General features: G+C 39.9%; 2 protein-coding genes and 1 pseudogene across 2 annotated transcripts; 2 read left to right on the forward strand and 1 right to left on the reverse strand.

Annotated features, from left to right (window-relative positions):
* The first annotated feature begins 5,009 nt into the window (after positions 1-5,009).
* LOC115667498 (RNA polymerase sigma factor sigF, chloroplastic-like) lies at positions 5,010-6,860 on the forward strand (annotated as a pseudogene).
* Positions 6,861-8,904: 2,044 nt separating this feature from the next.
* On the reverse strand, positions 8,905-15,844 carry LOC115668692 (uncharacterized). Its single transcript, XM_056306701.1, has 6 exons — positions 15,652-15,844; positions 13,982-15,532; positions 11,555-11,865; positions 11,205-11,465; positions 10,739-10,861; positions 8,905-9,630 (listed from the first exon to the last, which is right to left on the reverse strand). The coding sequence occupies exons 1-6, from the start codon at positions 15,764-15,766 to the stop codon at positions 9,121-9,123; spliced, it is 2,871 nt and encodes a 956-aa protein (XP_056162676.1). The 5' UTR covers positions 15,767-15,844; the 3' UTR covers positions 8,905-9,120.
* Positions 15,845-17,607: 1,763 nt separating this feature from the next.
* Positions 17,608-21,616, forward strand: LOC115667225 (putative disease resistance protein At5g05400). Its single transcript, XM_056306772.1, has 2 exons — positions 17,608-17,747; positions 18,630-21,616. Exon 2 carries the CDS (start codon positions 18,632-18,634, stop codon positions 21,551-21,553), a length of 2,922 nt encoding a protein of 973 aa, XP_056162747.1. The 5' UTR covers positions 17,608-17,747; positions 18,630-18,631; the 3' UTR covers positions 21,554-21,616.
* Positions 21,617-22,067: the final 451 nt, after the last annotated feature.

Genomic DNA, 22,067 nt, shown 5'->3' on the forward strand with positions numbered 1-22,067 from the left:
AAGAGGACCAGCTGCTGGCATATACAGAAACAGAGAAAGCACACTGATCAATAGAGCCTTTGAGCTCGAAATGGAAGGGGGAAGGTGGCTGGCATGGTTGACCAGCGCAGGCTTTTGATGGTCGAGACAAAAAGAGACCTATGTTAATTTTAAAAGAGAGAACAGAGAAGGGAACGAGGCAGACAGATTGGGGGCAGAGTGATGGCCGTGAGCTTCAAAGAGAGGGAAGGTGCTTGAGAGTTTGGGGATGCTTAGCCATCCTTTATGGTGAGAGGGAACCCGAGAGTGAAATCGAAGAGCGGGGCTCAGTCTCGCCCCATCAGTCCAACTACTTGTTCCGGTCGCACCCCTACAACCTCCGACCGGTGTCCCCGACACCTCACTACCTGGCGTCAACATTTCCGAGAGCATCGAAGAGACCAAGAGAGTTCGGGGGGAAAACCTGAGAGCAGAGGGTCCCCATCCGCCTGAAGGAGACCCTAAGGTGCCGTCGACGAGCCTCCGACCAGCCGCGAACAGGTGAGACCCTCGCACTTCCCCTGTTTCTCCCCTGCCTCTCAGGTGCTGGGCTCACCGAGTCCATTCGGTGATCGCCCGGCCCCGTCGACGGAGGCTAACACTTGTTTGACACTACATGAGCCGGACTTGAGCGTTGTATGTCGAAAAATGACCATCAATCTTGTTAAAAAAGGCTCTGTAGCTCCCTTTTCTAAGCGCCTAGCACCTGTTTGTTAAAATGCCTCAATGAAGCCCTTCAAACTTGAAATGCCAGATCTATGTGTGTGATTATGTAGCGTTCTATTGCAAACCGTGACCACTTTTGTTGCAAAATATGATTGTCTAAAGCTTTAGACATCACGTTTGAGCCAAGGAACACCCTGAATCTCGGCCTAAAGGCTTTGCTTGAACTCGTATACCACCCGTTCGATAAAATGTCAAAGTAAGGGCCGAAACTGAAAGAACATGAAATCAGCCCGTAGAACCTTCGATTTGCATTCTGTTTGTCTTAAGACTAACGTTGGATGACTGACTTTGCATCAAGCTAAGATATGGCATCGACGGCGGTGAACAGAGGTCACTCTTGGACATCGGAAACATCTTTGGACTATCGAAGGAGAGGGTGAGACAGCTGGAGAGGCGAGCGCTGTACAAGCTGAAGCAATGCCTCGGCAGCCATGGCCTTCATGCATATGGTCAGTTGATTACTTAATCATATCGATCCTGAGTGACATATTCAATGGTCAAAGGGATCGCAATCCCAGAAGAATTAATCTCGACGGGGACAAATATCGTGAAGATCATTATGAGCAGCAGCAAGCAATGCATCGATTTTCTTGAAAGGCATCGGCTATGACCTATGTTTAAGATATTAGCAATGTGACAAAACTGGGCAAATTTCTGCATCATTTATCTTGTAAGATTCAAAATTGTAATTCATTTGTATATTCTTGTAAGAGCCATGAATTATTTGATTATGGCTGTCAATATCACTAATGGAAACGTTTCCCATTTCATTTGTTGGATACTAATTCAAGGATTACTCCTTTTTCTGAAATTTGGTTAGTGCTGTCAATGATTGGAGATAATTCTGTATATAGGGAAACATTTGTTATGAAGGAATACGCGTAAAGCAAGAATAATAAGCTCAGTGGATTTTTTTATTTGGCCCACGCTATTTTCAATGCTCTAAATGTCCAGTAACACGTCTTAATTTATTGAGTCGATGAAAATAATTTTCGGGTAATTTGGGTAATTAATTAATTGGAATCACGAGCAAAAGGGATAAAAGTTGTCATTAGTGACGTTTTTACATTATCATGAAAATAAATCACTCTTGGTTATGATCACAATAATGTGGATTTATTCCACTCACCTTTTGTTACTTTCCATTCGTTTTAGATAAACTTCATCTTATCTCTTTTACTTATTAATGTGCTTAAACTGATTTCTATAGATGATTTTCTATTATGAGCTCGTGGCAATCTTTATCGATTAAAATATCTCAAAAATTATTTTTGTAATCATAAAGAGTTCACAACTTTATCCATTAATTGTATGTGAAAGTGGAGTCATTAGCAATTGTATTTTAGAGAGAGATTGTAAATAAATGTTCCATAGACATCGCAACATAAAATTATATTTTATTAATATATCTTTAAGGAAGGTGGTTCAAAATTATGAGATTAGTTGATCCACTTTTTCTATCGGTTTTTATCATTAATGAGATCCCAATGAGAGTTATTTTGGACTATTAAAACTTGACGGTGTGCCTAAAGCTATTTGAAGAATGAAAATAGCACGAGCCTTTCCTTTTTCATGAGATTTGTCAATTGGATGTGTTCTTGTAGTCAATCAATTCCTTATCCCGAGGATGATAGAATTGTAAAAGGATCCGGCATAATAAACTAATTCGAGGATAGCCCTCGGATCAAGGACAAATTACTTCAGGTTGCAAAATTAATCATGACATTATCCAAATAGCCAACAAATTAGAGTTTCTTTTTTTTTTCTTTCAGCCAAACTATATGATAGGAAAGTAATTACAGTTATTTTCGTCAGTGTCCACACCTTCAAACTGTATTACCTAGAACAATCACGTGCCCCTCGCACGTGCTCTCCTAGTGTTCAATTAATTTTCGCTTTCTCTGATGTAATTTTGTTTCCTAATTTAGAAAACCACCCCTTTTTTTCTATCTTTTTTCTTGACAGAATTTGAATTAAGCTGAAAAAACAACCGACGGTCGAATCCCACGAACATCTCCGAGGTTATCCGATCAAACCTTGGCGGATCTCAGTATGTGATCTTAAAACTTAGGACCCCAAGAAAGAACTCAAGATTACCCGATAAAACTTTCCCTCCTTTGTGCCCATTCGAAAACAAACACTGACATCCGAAGCCTTCGTACGTTTCTGTTGTTGATCCTTTTACCGTCTTCGTCGCGCACTGCATACCCGGTTTGTCTCCGTTTCCGAGAAGCTCATTTCGTGTCTTGAGGATGGAAGACTTTGGCTCCAAGAAACGGAGAATGCCGCAGCCCGTGGCGGCCCTCGCAAAGAAGAGGAAGAAGCAGCAAAGGACGATGGCTGGGAACGGGCCTGTGCAGTGTCCCCGACCGCGCGCAGTCGAGGGCAAGGACAATCCGAACAGACACTGTTTTGACGGTTCTGAGAAGGTAATGAAAGCTCGGACCGCCCAACTATCAACGATTTACGATAATGTTGGTTACCCAGATGTGGAGAGGATGGTCCGTGCGGAGAAGTTGAAGCAGCAGTTCGCCGACGTGATCCTGAAGGCAAAGTTGTTGATACACGGCGAGGCAGACATTCAAGAAAAGCCGGCGAGCAGACCGGTAATTAGTTCTGGAATCTTGCAACAAAGATCGTCTGTTGAAAAGCCGGAAAGCAGACCGGCAATTAGTTCTGGAATCTTGCAACGAAGATCGTCTGTTGAAAAGCCGGCAAGCAGACCGGCAATTAGTTCTGATATCTTGCGACAAAGATCGTCCGTTGAAAAGCCGGCAAGCAGACCCGCAATTAGTCCTGGAATCTTGCAACAAAGATCGTCCGTTGAAAAGCCGGCAAGCAGACCAGCAATTAGTTCTGATATCTTGCGACAAAGTTCGTCCGTTGAAAAGCCGGCGAGCAGACCGGCAATTAGTTCTGAAATCTTGCAACAAAGATCGTCTGTTGAAAAGCCGGCGAGAAGACCGGCAATTAGATATGGTATCTTGCGACAAAGATCATCTGTTGAAAAGCCGGCAAGCAGACCGGTGATTAGATCTGGTATCTCGCAACAAAGATCGTCCGTGAAAACAGAACTGAGAAGGGAACTCGAACGGAAAAGAGAGGCGGCTCGAACCAAAGTCCAGAGCATGAAGCGGACAGCAGACCTTGCAGAGAATTTGGATGCTTTAAAGGAGCTCAAGAGGGTGTTCGGGCGCTCTCCCTGGGTGATGGAAGCGTTTCACGGTGCTCGGAGAGAGAACCCGCTGGAGAAACTCGGGTTGTTCTTGAAGGACGCATCTGTAGATGAAGATATTGAAGCAGACTTACTCGACAGAGAAGGAGAGATCTACTGATCATCTTGGTTTTTCTTAGTAATTGTCAGATATTCAGAGATTCAATTCATGCTGAAGCTACAAACTTTATAGCTAATGATGTATGATTACGTAGTGCTACACAGAGACTCATGATACTTTTTGTAATTTGGTGAGTCCTTTCCAAAGTGTATCGACTGAAATTTTGATTCAATACATTTATAGCTCAACAGGGGACACAGATTTTTTATTCTCAATGTCCATATGTGATTTGTTTGATTTGCATAATGATTACAAATCTGCAATTTGTACACAGATATTTAGCAAACCCTGAATATTTTTCCGGATGGTTTCCTTTTCTATCGAGTTGTCACGGCATACTGCAATAGTTCCTAGGGACACTTTTGGTTGGATCTAAACTCTGTCCCAAGCTAAGCTTGCAGAAGGTATAGATTGCTTACCACCGCTGTAAAGGACTGACAACTCTCAATGCGAGCCATTAACACGTAAACCGATATAGTAGTGCTGTCTCGACAATATTGTACTCCTGCAGACCCTCCTTGTCTCCTTTTAATCATCCTTGAAGTACAACCTACCAAATCTTGCTCGTACATGCAGCAGAACCCACTTTGAATACTCATGAGCTCCAGAGTTTTCTAGGGTGGAAAGGGTCCATTACGAAGAGAGAGCATATATAGAACCAGAGAAACAGAATACATGAATATTACTCTCCAACAAAAGAATGATATCAATTCAAAACTCGAGGGAAACAGATTTGTGTCGATCACATAGCACACCAATTTCAATACCTGTTCTACATTTTACAGGAAGCTCCTCAACTTTCCATTCATGTACCAGGTCATCCTTCTTTTGTGGCCAAAATAATGAGTTTTGACTCTTCTCTCATCATAGGCCTTCCATGTCCAGAATCCAGATTGCAATACTTTTACTTGCTCGCTAAATTCAGGAAGTATGGTTCTTATGAAGAGGATCGAGAAGTTCGAACCGCGGGCAGGCTGCCGGTTTGCCACTTATGCTTATTGGTGGATTAGGCAGACAGTAAGGAAGGCCATATTTTGAAATTCCAGGACAATACGTTTGCCGGTATCTAGTCTTATTTTCTCCTTTGCTTTTCTTTCTTTTACCAGTGTCCAACAGCTGGGGAAGCAACTGCTGTTTAGGAGTTGAATTGTCTGGCTTTGTTTGCCTCTTTGAATGCGCAATTTAGTAAGTGGAGAAAATATAGACATTTTGTGTCATTCAGGATCGAAAATTTTCTTGCAGGAAAATGTGTATGCGCTCCTCGGCAAGGTGATGGAAGGAAAGAGATCTTAGATTCAAGAGGGACATCATCATCCAAGCAAAGAACAAGAAGCTAAGAGTGCTGGAATTTCAGTCGACAAGTTAGAAAAACTAGCATCTACTACAACAACACCGCTCTCACTGCAACAGCCTGTGTGGGCAGACCAGGATACCACCTTTCAGGTAGTGCTGACTTCTTTCTCTGCTTTTGGTAGGTCATTTCAACCAGAGAAAAGACTTCGATCAAAGAAAAAACAAGAGAAAAGACAATGTGATGCATGTTCTCACCCAGATGAAGACCATAAATGGATACTCTTCTCCCAATCTCTTTAAATGGCTTATAAAGCATGTCACTTTTTTTTGTTGGTCGAAATAAACCATGTCACTGCGATGAATCTTATATGTGACATGTATCTATGTTGTGATGAATGAAATTCTTGTGCAACTAAAAGGAATTTGGAAGCTAGATGTCTGATTTATTAAGAACTAGGCCGCGGATTAATTTGTCATGCATCAGTCTGTGTTTTCTGCAACTGTTAATTTAAAGTTCTTACAGTTCTGTGGATGCTGCTATGGTTTATAAGCTTGCCGGTGTGGTTCAATTGTTGAAAGCACGCTTTAGCCTCTAAGCCTGCTATCTTGGGGATAATCAAAGGAAAAATTTACTTCAGATTTAAGCATACCAACTTATGTAGAAAGGGATGGTGGCTATGCACTCATGCCTGTGCACAATGCTGAATTCTGATGCCAAAGTAAATTTTAGTGAGCTCTAATTAACTTTGGATAGAGATACTCATTTTTTGGATGGTGACATTTGAGATTTGACTTGCTTTTCCAAGACATTTCCGAGCTTTTATGAATTGAATGCTGCATTTGCAAATGCTTCAATTGCACCTATTTGACTCACTTGTATCATTTATATACTCATCCTCAATGAAAAACGTTATGTTGGTGGCTCTATCAATAATCAATTCTGCATAGTCATAAGGTAAAACTTAAGGCCGCACTTTAAACTCCAACATCCTTAGAGCCAGTGATTTTCTATTTTTATCTAACCTTGCTGCCATAAGTTGCTGCTTGCCATGCCAACACTCGTTTCAACTCCAATTATCTTTGCAGGAGATAACTGCGGACACTGGGGTTGAGATCCCAGATCTAAACGTCTCTAAGCAATTAATGAGAAGACACGTGCGCAACCTCCTAAGCACGCTCAGCCCTAAAGAGAGGCGGATCATGAAGCTAAGATATGGCATCGACGGCAGTGAACAAAGGTCACTCTCAGACATTGGAAACATCTTTGGACTGTTGAAGGAGAGGGTGAGACAGCTAGAGAGTTGAGCACTGTACAAGCTGAAGCAATGCCTCGGTAGCCATGGCCTTCATGTATATGGTCATTTGATTATTCAATCGCATTTGTCCCGAGTGACATATTCAGTGGTCAAAGGGATCGTGATCCAGAAGAATAAATCTCAACGGCACAAATACCGCGAAGATCATTATGAGCAGCAGGCATTGCATTGATTTTCTCAAAAGGCATCGGCTATGACCTATGTTTAAGATATCAGCAATGTGACAAAATTGGGCAAATTTCTGCACCATTTATCTTGTAAGATTCAAAATTGTAATTCATTTGTATATTCTTGTAAGAGCCATGAATTATTTGATTATGGCTGTCGATATCACTAATGGAAATGTTTCCCATTTCTTATCTTGGATATTAATTCAGGAATTACTTCTTTTTCTCGAATTTGGCAAGTGCTATCAATGATTGGAGATGCTTCTGTATATAAGGAAACATTTGTGATGAAGGAATACACGTAAAGCAAGAATGATATGCTCAGTTTGTTTTTTGGCCCACGCCATTTCCACGCTCTAAATATCTAATAATCTCCAGGTAATTGATCTATTAAAATCACCAGTGAAATGGGTAAAAATTGTCATTAGTGACGTTTTTACATTATCATGAAATTACATCACTCTTGGTTATGATCACAATAATGTGGATTTATTATACCCACCTTTTGTTACTTTCCTTTCGTTTTTTGATAAGCTTCATCTTCTCTCTTCTACTTATTAAAGTGCTTGAACTGTTTTGTATAGATGATTTTTTATTATGAGCTCGAACCTTATTGGTAATCTTTATCAATTAAAATATCTGAAATTTAAATTGTAATCATAAAGAGTTGACAACTTTAACCATTAATTGTACGTGAAAGTGGAGTTATTAGCGATTGTATTTAAGAGAGATTGTAAATAAATGTTCCATAGACATGGCAACGTAAAATTTATTGATATATCTTTAAATTGGAATCTTGATCATACAATACTCAACTCTTGTGTATTACATGATTGGAGATACTTCTTTATATAGGGAAACATTTGTGATGAAGTAATCCACGAAAAGCAAGAATAATAAGCTCAGCGAAATTTTTATTTTTTGGCCCATGCTATTTTCATGTTCTAAATGTCTAATAACACGTCTTGATTTATTGAGTCGACAAAAATAATTTCCAGGTAATTAATTAATTGGAATCACATGTGAAAGGGGTAAAAGTTGTTATTAGTGACGTTTTTACGTTACCATGAAATTACATCACTCTTGATTATGATCACAATAATGCGGGTTTATTCCACCCACCATTTGTTACTTTCCATTCGTTTTTAGATAAACTTCATCTTCTCTCTTTTACTTACTAATGTGCTTAAACTGATTTTTGTAAATGTTTTTTATTATGAGCTTGAACCTTATAGGTAATCTTTATCAGTTAAAATATTTCAAATCTAAATTGTAATCAGAAAGAATTCACAACTTTGTCCATTAATTGTATGATAAAGTGGAGTTATTAGCAATTGTATTTTAGGGAGAGATTGTAAATAAATGTAACATAGACATCGCAAGGTAAAAATTATCAACATTCCTTTAAATTAAAATCTTGATCATACAATAATCAACTCTTGGAGGATTCTCGTATAACAAAAACAAAAAATCTATAAACTTCTCTAATTTAAACACACAAAAAAATAAAAAGAATAACAGTTAAAGAAGGTGGTTCAAAACTATGACATTAGTTGATCCACTTCTTTTATCGATTTTACGATTAATGAGATCCCAATGAGGGTTATTTTGAACTATTCAAATCTCAATAGCGCATGTAAAATTTTTTAAAGGATGTAAATAGCATGAGCCCTTTCTTTTTCATGAAATTTGTAAATTGGATGCGTTCTTGCAGTCAATTGATTTTTTAACTCGAGAATAATAGAATTTGTAAAAAGACTCGGCAGAAATTAGTTCAAAGATAACCCTCGGATCAAGGAAAAAATTACGTGGGGTTGCAAAACTAATCACGACATTATTTAAATAGCCAACAAATTAGAATATGAAAGTAATTACAGTTATTTTCGTTAGTGCCGACACCTTCAAACTGTATTAACTAGAATGATCACGTGCCTCTCGCACGTGCTCTCCTATTGTCCAATTAATTGTCGCTTTCTCATATGTAATTTTGTTTCCTAATTTAGAAAACCACCCCTTCTTTTTTTATCATTTTCCTTGAGAGAATTTGAATTAACCTGAAAAAACAACCAACGGTCGTATCCTACGAACGTCTCCGAGGCTATCCGATCATAATCTTGGCGAATCTCAGCATACGGTCTTAAAACTTAGGACCCAAGAAAGAACTCAGAATTACCCTAAATCTCTCCCTCCTTTGTGCCCATTCGAAAACAAACACTGACATCCGAAGCCTTCGTACGCTTCTGGTTGTTGATCCTTTTGCCGTCTTCATTGAGCGCTGCATTCCGAGTCTGTCTCTGTCTCCGAAGAGCTCATTTCGCGTTTGGAGGATGGAAGACTTTGGGTCCAAGAAACGGAGAATGTCGTTCCAGTATCCCCTTGTGTCTCTACTGACCTAAAACTATTCAATGAGTCCATGCCAGTTGATTCCCTCACAATCTCGTCCACCAACTCTAACACCTCACTCATCTTAGGGCGTGACTTTGGGCTTTTATGCAAGCATTTGTTGGCTACCGTTGCAAGCTTGTACACAGACTTGACCTGGTATTTCCCTTCAAGCCTGCGATCCACTATCAACTTGATCTTCTTTGGATCTGATAGGTGTGGCTTCACCCATTCTAAAAGCTTCTGTTCTCTCTTGGGGAGGTTACGATCTAAAGGACGCCTCCCGGTGATTAGTTCATAGAGGAAAACCCCATAGCTCCATACATCATTCTTCGATGTGAGACGGCCAGTTTGCAGATATTCAGGAGCAGCATATCCGATGGTTCCCACAACCTGGTATAAAACCATCATTAACAATACAAGAAATATAGTTAGAATCGTCCATTGCACAAAAAATTTCAAGGAAGACTTGCATGAGGTTGTACTTTAATTTATTCATAGTTGTACCCTAATCAAAAGTGTAACAAATTTGTGCAAGCGTTAATGTTTTTAGCATGATTCGCTTCTAACAAAGGAAGAGGGCAGGTGTAAAATTTTAGCGCCCCACAAGGCATACAGTATGTAGAAATCACTTTCACGGTGTCATTCAGGTTTTACCAAACTTCTCACCGATGCAGGCACTATGTTTGCTTTAATAAGTCTAGCAATGAAGCAAGGCAAAGAGATTAAAAGGATATCAGGGTTTTCTATGGAGTTGTACCAGACTCGGAACATTCTCAAAATTGAGTTGGGTTCCACATTCATACAAAGTCACATGCATAAAAAGCTGATTTAAGTAAATGAAGCACACAAGCCCATTTTAGCAGTTGCTGGATGAAGTACATCATCCCAATCACTGAAAAGTCAAAGTAACAAGAACATGCCTGCCAAAGGAATTAAAAAGGGATGAATTGATCTAAGTAGAGTATTATTAAATTGTCTGCCATAGTTAATGGTCCATCAGAGTGCTAGTCGTACCTTTTAATCTCTATGAATATACGTAATGGATAAAGACTGTTGTAAAGCTTTTCGACCAAAAAAGAAAAAAAAAGACCATTGTAAAGCTTTAACAAACAATTAATGCTAGCCGTTGATGCATCAGGATTTGTGTTATGGCTTTTTGTTAAACAATTGACGCTGCCCAACTTTCTTTCAGAAACGCTAAAGCTTCTAGAGACAAAAAGTACAATAGCCTAGATCACTAAATGGTTCGTAGAGAAAAAAATCTTCATGCAAAAGTCATCATAAAAACATGCCCAATTAGCTATGGACCTTTCTTTCTGTGACTAGACTGTCCTCATAATAATGAAAATGAACATTAGACAAAGAACAATGAGAAGGTAAAAATGATGGGAGATGCTACTGAATAGAGCTTTAGTTATTTAGCACTGAATTATGTCTTTAATTTACGTAGGAACATACGGACAATATATAAAAGAATGATCAATCTATATGAGCATACCGCTGTTAATACATGAGTGAAACCCTCTTGAGGTCCGAGTCTTGCTAATCCAAAGTCCGACAACTTGGCATTCCATTGCTCATCCAGTAAAATGTTTGATGATTTGAAATCTCTAAAAATTATCTGTATCAGAAATCACCCAAAAGGTAAGTAAGAAGGCAGGCCCGGACTTTCAGATGTGTAATCCTGGCCAATGAGAAAGGTTGCTGCCATGTCACTATACTAAAGAAAACGATTTCAGAAAAAGTAGAAGTTGCTCATAATCATTTAGAGTCATCCCATTGACTCCCATATCAAGGCAAAGAAATGAAAAAGGAAACTTGAAAAGAAGAGGATGAGAAAGGAAATTTCAGTTCTAATGGACAAGTGATGCCTAAGTGCTATGGAAATGGGATGGCTGAACTTGAATGAAGAGAAACAAATGATGCCATTTATGAGTCAACGTAAAATGGATCAAGGCAGTAACCTGGAAGTCCATCTGCTCATGTAAGTATGTCAGGCCACGAGCAGTATCTTGAGCTATTCTTAGTCTCATTTCCCATGGAAGGGGTTTTTGGGAGCGAGATGATAAATGATCATCAACGCTTCCATTCGGCATATACTCATATACCAAAAGCCGTTGAATTTCCCTTTCATCGTCCTCGGCACAGTATCCAACTAATTTTACAAGATTTGGATGCTCAACCACACCGAGAACATTAACTTCCGTCACCCATTCTTTATGTCCCTGCAGATAAACAGCAAGCAGAAAATACACTATTACGCATAATCTTAAAAACAGATGATTACACATGATTAGGTAGGATAAAGTTTTACCTGGGTTCCTTTCCAGCCCAGCTGCTTCACAACCACTTCAAGTTTGTTAGATGGATCTTCTGTAATCTTGATTGTACCCCTATAAACAGACCCAAATCCACCCTCTCCAATCATGACAGAGCGGCTGAAGTTCTTGGCGACTGATTTGAGTTCTGAAACAGTGAAGGCTTTGAGATTGCTGGGTTTCTGCGAAACATTAGGAAAGGCAGTCCTCCCCATAGAAGTTGAAGGGTCTGCATTACCAGTGGTCGTCAATGAAACCACAGGAGGTGCAGGCTGCTCTCTGCTTGCATCATTTGGAATGCTTTGTTCTGCTCAAACACAAAATCAGCATATTAGACAAAATGAGTAACCGCCGATTTGGGTCACTTAGATGAACAACTAGCACCAAGCCACTTCATCTAAACAGGAATTTAAAGATGAATTAGCTAATCTGCCAGTTGGCCCAGCACATGTTACTTTTCCAATTCAAGGAAATATTCAGTCCCGGATAAAGGATATCCAGTCCCGGATAGAGGAGAGTATGTAGCCACCCAGGTTAATACCTGCGGTCTACAACAAATGACTTTGACAACATACCTCAACTTGCAATCAAAGCGGTGGAAAAAGATGAGCAGCAATGAATCTACCAGATCTCTTGATATAACTAAATAATTTAACGCAATCAATCAACTCCTCAATGAACTTCACCACTATCAGCTCCATTTCATCACATAACCTCACTCAATGCTTATTGAAACGCTAAAACTTTCTTCAAGCAACTCAGAATGACAAATGTCCCAGCTTCCTGATATACGACTTTCTCAATCTCTGAGGCACTGAACACTCACTTCTTATGATATCACATCCTCAACCTAGTCTAGATTTTTCACAAACTCATGTCTTCCTGTGAGATACTTTGCTCTGATCACCATTACTAGATGATCTACAACCACAATAACTGTTAGTCACTTGACAAACCAACACTACCAAATAAAACTCTGGGAACAAAGAGCGCTCCTGAGGACAATGGCAATCAAAGAGAGCGTCAGAGAGTAACTTGGCAAGTTCTGATTGGGCTACAGCATAAGTCGATAAAGTGTGAAACGGCAATTGCACAGCAAATCCAACAAAAGAGTTACATAAACTAGGCATAACAGCACATTTAGAGAGCAAAAAACTCCGACTTGACAAATGTTAGTGGGCCAAATGCATGAGTCACTAAAGCACAAAACCGGAATTAGACTATAAATTCACAATAACAAGCTACATATAATGGTAAAATACCCCACTTTGCTTCTTTTGGGGTTTGTAATGGTTCTATGGTCTACATCCACTTAATAACTTAAACTTTCAAATTGGACTTTTAATCTGGTGCTAGAGCCAACTTTCAATTTTTCATGCACCATGAAATATTTCATTTCGAGTGGGATATTTTCTCTATGTTATTATCAAAGTGCAAAGATCATATGGTTTTATTCGGGTTTGCACATGAGAGGGGACATTAAAGTATGGAACATCACTTGTTTACGAAGCTTATAATAACCATTGTTTTAAGTAGCAGCTGATAGCAGTCGGCAAGAATGAAATTCACATCAATTGCAGCCGCTATCAGCCCTACTGTGGTGATTACACCTCCAAGAGGCTCATATGCCCACATCCGCAATTATTACAATGCAATCCGTAACACAATTTGAAAATTTGATAATAACCTTGTATACATGTAGTCTCCCTCGCCCTAATACCTTAAGCCTTTGGTTGGACTTTGCCACAAAAATCAAACATTAACTTCAAGTTCATTCCTTCACCAGACCAAAAATTAATAAAAAGTACGTTGCTTTCCCTTTTCCCATATGTCCCTCCAACAAACACAAGCAGGATATTAAGAAGTAAGATCTTCATCTCGCTAGATAAAAAAGTACAGTCTTTCTACAGAATGTAAACAGGAATTCCAATAATCTATCCACAAATGGGCTCGATAATAACTCCCTAAGCACTCTAATGAAGAAATTTTCCCATCCAAAATTAGTAACTGAGCCGACTATTGTTAAGTCACTCTACAAGCTTGAAGCACGTTTACAGTGGCAAAAATAAACTAGCAATCCAAATCACTGCACACTAATGCTGTGACAACATTTGGTTTTGTACACTGAAATATAATATGCATCAGAAGAGGTCACAGTTCTGAAGATACAGTAGAACGGCCAGAGTTTCATACAGTTAGCTGTCACTGCCTCATTCATAAACATTTCAAGGGTAATAGATCAGATATCCGATTTGAAAGAAGATAAGAGTTCATTCAGACAAATGTTGACTTTCCAATTTTCTCTTCATAAAGCTGGGCCTGCAGCTTTTAACTTGTTCAATGAAATGTATAAAATGAAAGTGAAAGAAAATGACATGCATCATTCCAACAGAACAATGCTCTCCGCTGATTATTACCCTTACCTTTAGTTCCTGTCAGATGATTGCAACAGATTTCATCAGGTGATGGACTCTTGAGATTCGGACAATCAATAATGCTCATTCGTTCCAAGCTTGGTGCAATGCATAAGCCACTGGAAATGCTAATGAGTTCAGGCAATGAGAATAAGGATATCTTTTTCAACTTGGGGAGGAAGTAAATGCTCTTGTAAAAAGAAGCATCATCACACCTCACTAAACTAAAGACAAGGGAGCAGGCTTCGACTTTGAGCTCTTCTAAGCTACCCAGGTTTATCAGGAGGCCAGGCGTGAATATAGTAGTCAACCGAGGACATGTGAGTAAGGCCAAGCATTTAAGATGAGACAAGCATCCTCGATTTATTGGCCCCTCATAAATGGTCCTCAAACTCTTCATATGATATGCGTAGAGATACTCAAGTGATCCGAGAAACCTCTTACCATCCTCCCATGATTCCAATACAATTTCACTTCTATCAGCTTCATTGTACATGTCAGTTCCATCAATAATGACCTCAATCTCATTACACTCCCCAATTATGCAGCATTTCAGTCGCTCCATGTTCTCAATCCCAAAATCAGATAGCTTAATGACATCCGTATGGCGGTCTAAGAAAAATGCAGTAGTATGCCAGAGCATCTTCTGGATTTCTCTGGGCACACCCACACCGTTTACATATTTCAGGGATCTATCCCAGTGTTCTAACTCAAACTCAAGATCCACCGGGAGACGAGACATGATGCGTTCACCGTGATCGCCAACATTGAATTTGAAATATGACAATGATCTAGACACCTTTGATGTACCAAACCATTTGAATTTCCTTAGATGTTCCACTTGTGGAAAGTACAGTTTAAGTGTATCCAGCCTCAACAAGCCACAAACATCGTCAACAACAGCTTCCACAACACTCTCCCACCTCTCGTCCTCTGGATTTACATCAATACTTAGCTCTTCTAATTGGGATAGCGCAGAAATAGTGCCTTGAGGAATCAATGCATTTGCTTTCGCAGATTTGGTGCCACGATTGACGCGTGGACAAAAAGATACTTCTAAGCAAGTGAGCTTTGTTAGCTTCGCAACCTCCTTTGGCAGATCCATGATCTCAGTCCCTTCAAGATCAAGTACCTCAAGCTGCTGAAGTTCTCCAATTTTCGGAGGTAACACCATCAATAGCTCACAATGATTTAAGAATAGTCTTTTGAGGCTGCTTAACCTGAACAGAGAATCTGGCAAGGACTTGATCCGAGTTCGGGACAAATTCAAGATTTCCAGAGCAGGCATGTAATCAAAGAAAGAGGGACTAATCGTTCTGAGCTTGTAATTTCTATTCAGAAACAATACCAAAAGTAGAGGACACAGAGGAGGATCCTCGGGTAACTCAGTCAACTGATTTTCCATCAAGTAAATCTCTGTGAAACTCTGCCACTGCGTGACCTCCGGAGTCTCCATCAGTCCTAAACCCCCACGCATAAGGACCGTTCTGCTGTCTTCAGGCGGACTGGATTCGATGTCGTCATAACATATCTCAAGTTCCTCTGCCTGTTGCGGTGTACCTGAGTCAAACAGCACATGAACAATTCCAGCCAAGAACCAAACATGTATGACAGAATTCGAGGAGGAAAATGAAGGGACTGCGAGAGATGTCGGAATCGGATGCTCGAACAGTACGGACCTGAAACCAGAGCAGGACCTGAATCGAGGGCCTGCGACGGAAGACTCGCTCTCGTCCTACTTCCATGGCGTCTCCACTGCTCAATCGACTCCGGCCTGCTCCTGACGTTCCCCATGATCGCACCCCAAAAGAAGGAAGAAGCAAACGAAGAACGGCACCGTCGGCGATTGAGAGAGAGAGAGAGAGAGAGAGAGAGAGAGGGGCGGCAAACTAGAACCGCCGGCCTCCAGGCCGTTTCCCGACACATGTAAACCGATCGATTTTAGATTGTAGAACGCGAACGAACCGGTCAAGTGCGTCCGGATAAGACCGGTTCGGCCAAGTTGAAATTCTTCGTGTTGGTGGAGTAATCCTAAGGATATCCGGTTCGGCCAAGTTGAAATTCTTCGTGTTGGTGGAGTAATCCTAAGGAAAAATAACACAACTGATCCCGCAGAGTAATGTGATCCCTTAACTTTTTATTTGTTCGATATGATCCCCACCAACTGTAGCTTAACATGGCCCATCAACTTTTGATACATATTCAATTTTAGTCCCTAAATTATATGAAAATGTTTAATGTTGTCTTTGAACTTGAATTAATCGAAGGATAATATTGAATATTTTCATATAATTCATGAACTAAAATTGATCATGTATCAAAATTCTAGGGACCACATTAAACAAATTGAAAGTTTAGGGACCACATTACACATTTTGCTAAAGTTCAGAGATCATATTGATCAAATTAAAAGTTCAAAAATCCAATTACACATTGAACCAAAGTTCAGAAATCATTTGTGTCATATCTCTAATCCTATCGTGCGCAGGTTAAGTGATCGAAACCCGTTGCGAATCGTCTCTATCATGCTCCTTGTGTTAATCCTACTTAAAATCCCGCTTCCAAACGGATACACTTGACCCGGAGCAGGGACATACAAGCTGCACCACCAAACACAAGATCCTCACAAAGCAGAAGCCAGAATATACATGAAGTCCACTTTTCATATAAGTTCTCTTGAAAAAAAAACAAGGCAAAGCTTCAATGTAGAGAAGGATAAGGATAGATTGGACCGATAAAGGCCGCATGTATTACTCTATCAAACTATATGAATTTTAATTACTACATCCGTAGTAACGATTGACATATTAAAATAACCCGTTATCTATATCGATCTATTTTGTTATTAAATGTTAGGAAAAAGATAAAATAAAATAAAATTGTGTGCTCTTACATATTCAAATTGAAAGAAAATAATATCGGTATTGTTCGATCTCAAAATTCTACACGGCCAGGGCCGGTTACCTTTCGGAAGAGAACTGAGAAAATGGGTCCAGGTTGCCTTTCTTCGGTCTCTCTGTCGGGTCCTTCCATCGTCTCCATTTAGATTTCGCTGGGTAAGGAGGGCTAATCATATTACAGAGACCACAAAAGGGTGGGCAGCTTTTTGGGAATTTTTGGCAATTATTAATCAGGTCACTCCACTTTTCTTTTTTAAAGTTTGTTCGTTCAAAGTCTAAGATCTCAAATAAATAAATAAATAAATAAATAATAAAACAGAAAAAAAAAAATGTGGCCGAATCTCGAGTCTACTCTGGAATAGCCGGTTTAGGTACCAAGTCAATTCCAAGGTCCACTAGTTCGGTTCCCGAATTTCAAAAATTAAGAATCGGCTCTAATAGGTTAGAACCTGAAACCTATTCACTTTGAAACAAATCACACCTCCTATGAATGGCGAGTTGCAATAAAGTTTTTAGGCAGGAAAATTGCTTATTGACTTTCTCTCTCTGGGCAAAAGAAGAAGACTTTCTCCTAATAATTTGCAATATTATTTGAACTTTACAAAATTAAAGAAGCGGGGAGAAAGCATGTGGACAGTATTCAGACACCTAATTAAAGTTAGACACGTGGAGGCATTATTGTACGAAAACTTGACAAGTTCGTACGAGGGAATTTATGCAATTGTGTAGGTCCAATTTCGTCTTTATGACAAGTCAACGTCAATGGATCACCACTGATTCACCCCCCTCTCTCTCTCCGTCGAGCAGCTTCAACTGTTAATGACTTTTCTAAGATGTGATTCTCATCTTGCCAATCTCAATCTCTGCAGAATCAGGTACACGAGATGCTCCTTCACTCGCTCTAATTCTAATATATGCTGCTTGTGGGAGTGTATTTTTATCTTTTCCTTTCCTATTCTTTCTTTCCTTTGTGTTTCCTAAGCCTGTTCTTGAAAAGGATCCAATCTCTACTGCAAGATTGATCCTCTGCTATGTGATGAAACGATGGTGTGGTGCGATCACAAAAAAATGCAACTTTTGCAGCTTGCACTGCTGCCATCTCCTAATTCCTGATGGTCTAAAATGGTCTTCTTCTGAATCAGTGGGTCTCTCGGATTGAACTCTGTGGATGTCCATGTAGAACCTAACATTTCTTCCTGTGTGTGGCTAAGACGGCAACTTCCTTTAAGCAGCCGATTATAAGATAGAGCTCTTTTTTTCATTTGGTCTGCCTTTTCAAGTGCCCATTTTTTTGTGGAAAGGTAGCATTCAGATTCAGTGTGTACTTGAGCTGAACCAAGAGCTGCAAGGTTGTGGCTGCTGAGACTTCTCTCACTACTTTGACTTGCCTTTTGCTTTTATTACATTGGCATATAAGCACGTTCTAGTTTAGGTACTGATCTTTCCTAAAAACATAGGTTTGAACATATGGGTCATATTCACTAAGACTGTAATTGAGCCAAATGCAGAAGTTTTAAGTTTTTTGTTGTTGAGACATCCCTGTTGAAGTCTCTGAATCATTGCAAAAGTTACTCTCATTCCTCTTTTTTTGAGGATATTTTCCTGTACGTTCGCTCGACAAATGTAAAGTCGAATTCTGTTTTCCCTTTTGTCTATGTATACATCTCATAACTAAAATGGATGACTTGCTCTTTTCTACTCAAGTAATCTGCATTTTCTTGGAGTGCTTTTTCTAATTAATTTTGTTCTTGTGATAGTCATGGTTGAAGCAGCAGCTTCTGCCATAGCAGTCGAAGCCTACAAGGATGGACGTAGCATTTTTGGCTACGTCAGTCAAAAAATTGACTATGCTGATGATTTCAAGGTCAATTTTGAGAAGATGAACGAGCAAGCAAAAATGCTTTATGCAAGAAGGGATGATGTAGAGGCAGAAATAAACAAAAACAAGATGAAGAGGGCTACCAAGGAATGTGAAGGCTGGATTAACAGGGTCAAGGCAGCCGAACAAGAAGTACTCAAATTGGAAAGCAAGTACAAGAAAGAGATCGTGCATGCTTGGAGATACGCTCGATTCTGGTCACGTGCAAATCTCAGCAAGCATATGGCCAAGAAGCGTGAGGAATTACAAGTCCTGCTAGAAAAAGGAAAGCTTGATAATGGGGTGGTAGCTGAAAGATCCCCGGAGCCCGTGAGAGTCATAGATGCTCCTAGCACTGAGGATAAACCTTCCCTACACTGGGCTGTCGAAGAGATTTTGGGTAATCTGAGGGAGAGAAATATCAAAAGGATCGGACTCTGGGGAATGGTGGGGACTGGGAAAACTACGGTGATGCAGAACTTGAATAATTGTGAAGAGGTTAAGAAAATGTTTGATATTGTCATTTGGGTATCAGTGTCGAAGGCGTGGAGCATTGAGAAGGTGCAAGATGCAATCACACAGCGTCTGAAGCTGAAACTCGAAGGCGGAGTCAACGCGGTTGAGACTGCCCAACTAATATCAAACGAGTTGGAAGGCATGAGGTACTTACTTCTCCTTGATGAAGTTTGGGATCCTGTTGATATACATGAGATAGGTATTCCCAACCATGACAAGGACAGCAAGGTGGTATTTGCCAGTAGATTCCGTGATTTGTGCTATGACATGGATGCTGACGAGCTTGTCAATATGAAGCGTTTATCCAATACCGATGCATATAAAATGTTCGAAGAAAAAGTAGGTCGAACTATGAAAAATCCAAGCATTATACCTATAGCACAACTCGTGGTTAGAGAGTGTGCTGGTTTGCCACTGTTAATCGATAAAGTGGCGAGGGTTTTTAGAAAGAAGGACAACATTCACCTATGGAGAGATGGATTGAGGAGCTTGCAGAGATGGCCCAGTATCAACATCCAAGGCATGGATGAAGTGCTTGAATTTCTGAAGTTCTGTTACGAGGATTTAGATGGGGAGGATAAAAAGGTTTGCTTTCTTTATGGAGCATTGTTTCCCGAAGACTTTGACATATTTGTGGACTATTTGATGGAATGTTGGAAGGCAGAGGGATTTCTACATAGCATTGATTTGTTTCGAGATGCACGTGATAAAGGGCACAACATATTGCACGATCTGATTAATGTATCTTTGTTAGAAAAAAGTGCGATGAAGAGACATGTCCGAATGAACAAAGTACTTCGTAATATGGCCCTTAAAATTTCATCTCAAGTCTTAGACCATAAGTTCTTGGCAAGAACATGCGAGGGGCTAAAGGAGGGGCCAAAGGAAGAAGAATGGGCATCTGCAAGTCGAATTTCTTTGATGGATAATGACTTGTGCAGTTTACCGGCAGCACCAAATTGCACAAATCTTTCGACTTTACTTTTGCAAAGAAATTACAATTTAATGATGATCCCAGATGGCTTCTTCTTGTCTATGCAAACACTTAAAGTGTTGGACTTACACGGTACGGCAATAGCATCCCTTCCACCTTCTTTGTCTTGCTTGACTGATCTTAGGGCACTCTACTTGAATTCCTGCACGCGTTTAATACAACTACCTTCAAGCTTAGAGGCACTGGTGCATCTGGAGGTGCTTGACATACGGCACACCGGAATCATCTCTTTACCTATTCAAGTTGGAAGTTTAACGCGTATGAGATGTTTACGCATGTCATTGTCAAATTTTGGTGCCGGAAACCCAGTCTCCAAGGTGATTTCAAGCATTTCATTATTAGAAGAACTCATCATTGATGTAGACCCAAACACTTTGTGGTCTGATCATGTCATGAGGACCATCACGGAGGAGGTCTCTACCTTGACACGGTTGACTTCACTAACGTTTTCCTTTCCTAAAGTGGAGTGCCTTGAAATCTTCGTCAGATCAAGCCGTCTGTGGAAGGACCTAAGCTTCACATTTCAGTTTTCAGTCGGTACTTGCAATTCGGTTAAGTATCATATTCTTGATTATTTTGAATATGAGTTGTGCAAGTACTTGAAGTACGCAAACGATGAAGGCATACATCCTGTGATCTCAGAAGTACTCACTCAGACCGATGTATTTGAACTGATTGATCATAAGAACATATTGAGCTTATCAGATTTTGGGACTGAGAACTTGGGTAAACTCAGAGCTTGTTCGGTGGAGGGCTGCAAGGATATCATATGCATTATCGACGGTACTGTAGCAACACCTCGTGCATTCGAATGGCTAGAGAGAATGGTTATAAACAATGCCCCAAGTTTGCATTGCATTTGGAAGGGTCCCGTGCCTGTGGGAAGCTTAGGTCAAATGACTAGTTTAACCTTGTGCAATTGCCCCAAGCTCAAGAAGATATTCTCAAATGGATTGATCGAACAACTATCCGAACTACAACATATGAGTGTCGAAGAGTGCTATGAAATTGAGGAGATCATCCTTGAAACCGAGAATCCTTGCCTGGACTCGAGAACACTTCCGAGTCTTAAAAAGCTAGTACTTCATGATCTTCCGAAATTAAGGAGCATTGCGCCGGATGACTTATTGATTTGGCCTTCTCTAGAGAGAGTGGATATAGCTTCATGTCCATCCTTGTTGAAACTTCCCTTTACTGAGAAAAATGCTATCAATCTAAGGTCCATTGACGCCGAGCAATCATGGTGGTCCACATTGGTGTGGCAAGACGATGCCATCGAGCAAAGATTTCGGTCTTTTTGTAACTTCATTTAATCTTTCTCTATAGCTCTTTGCTTATTGTTCATCTTGTTTGTTGTGATTGTAATTATGTATTAACATGGGCTTTTTGTTTTCTTTCTCTGCATGCACAATCTATTACATGGCTATTATTGACTGAATGAGGTGATGACATTGATCATAAGGGCGTTTCTGGTTATGTTTTCCTAAGATCCCTTGTTGCAATACTGAGCTTCTTTAGTACTGCGAATTATAGTTGCTTCTTGTCTGGAAATAGTGAATTAAATGTAGTTGTTCTCAATATCATGCGAGTTATGTATTGCAAGATTGTTTGCTGTGCTTGTAATCTCTAATACATAATGTAAAAGTGACCTTTGAACATTTAATAGGTTTTACTAATATCAAAGAAGAATTGTGTAGGGCGTGCATATTATGTGAATTAAGTTCACAGTAGTTTGCCCAACAAATTATGTCTGTCCCTTCTTTCCTCTTCTTTTCTCATTTCCCGTTTCTATTCAGCCAAATGGTAATTTTAGGACTTAATTGCACT

This window comes from Syzygium oleosum, unplaced genomic scaffold (genome assembly GCF_021117445.2).
Source record: "Syzygium oleosum isolate NSW1041296 unplaced genomic scaffold, Sole_v2.1 Sole_v2.47, whole genome shotgun sequence".
Classification (NCBI taxonomy): domain Eukaryota; kingdom Viridiplantae; phylum Streptophyta; class Magnoliopsida; order Myrtales; family Myrtaceae; genus Syzygium; species Syzygium oleosum.

What these genes read in the sequence shown, in the direction of transcription:
- LOC115668692 (XM_056306701.1), bottom strand. Translation starts at nt 15,766, where the DNA reads ATGGGGAACGTCAGGAGCAGGCCGGAGTCGATTGAGCAGTGGAGACGC. An exon ending in ATGAGCAGATGGACTTCCAG is followed by an intron (nt 10,862 to 11,204) that starts GTTACTGCCTTG and finishes TTTCTGATACAG; the next exon opens with ATAATTTTTAGAGATTTCAA. An exon ending in TCACTCATGTATTAACAGCG is followed by an intron (nt 9,631 to 10,738) that starts GTATGCTCATAT and finishes GTTTTATACCAG; the next exon opens with GTTGTGGGAACCATCGGATA.
- LOC115667225 (XM_056306772.1), top strand. Translation starts at nt 18,632, where the DNA reads ATGGTTGAAGCAGCAGCTTCTGCCATAGCAGTCGAAGCCTACAAGGAT.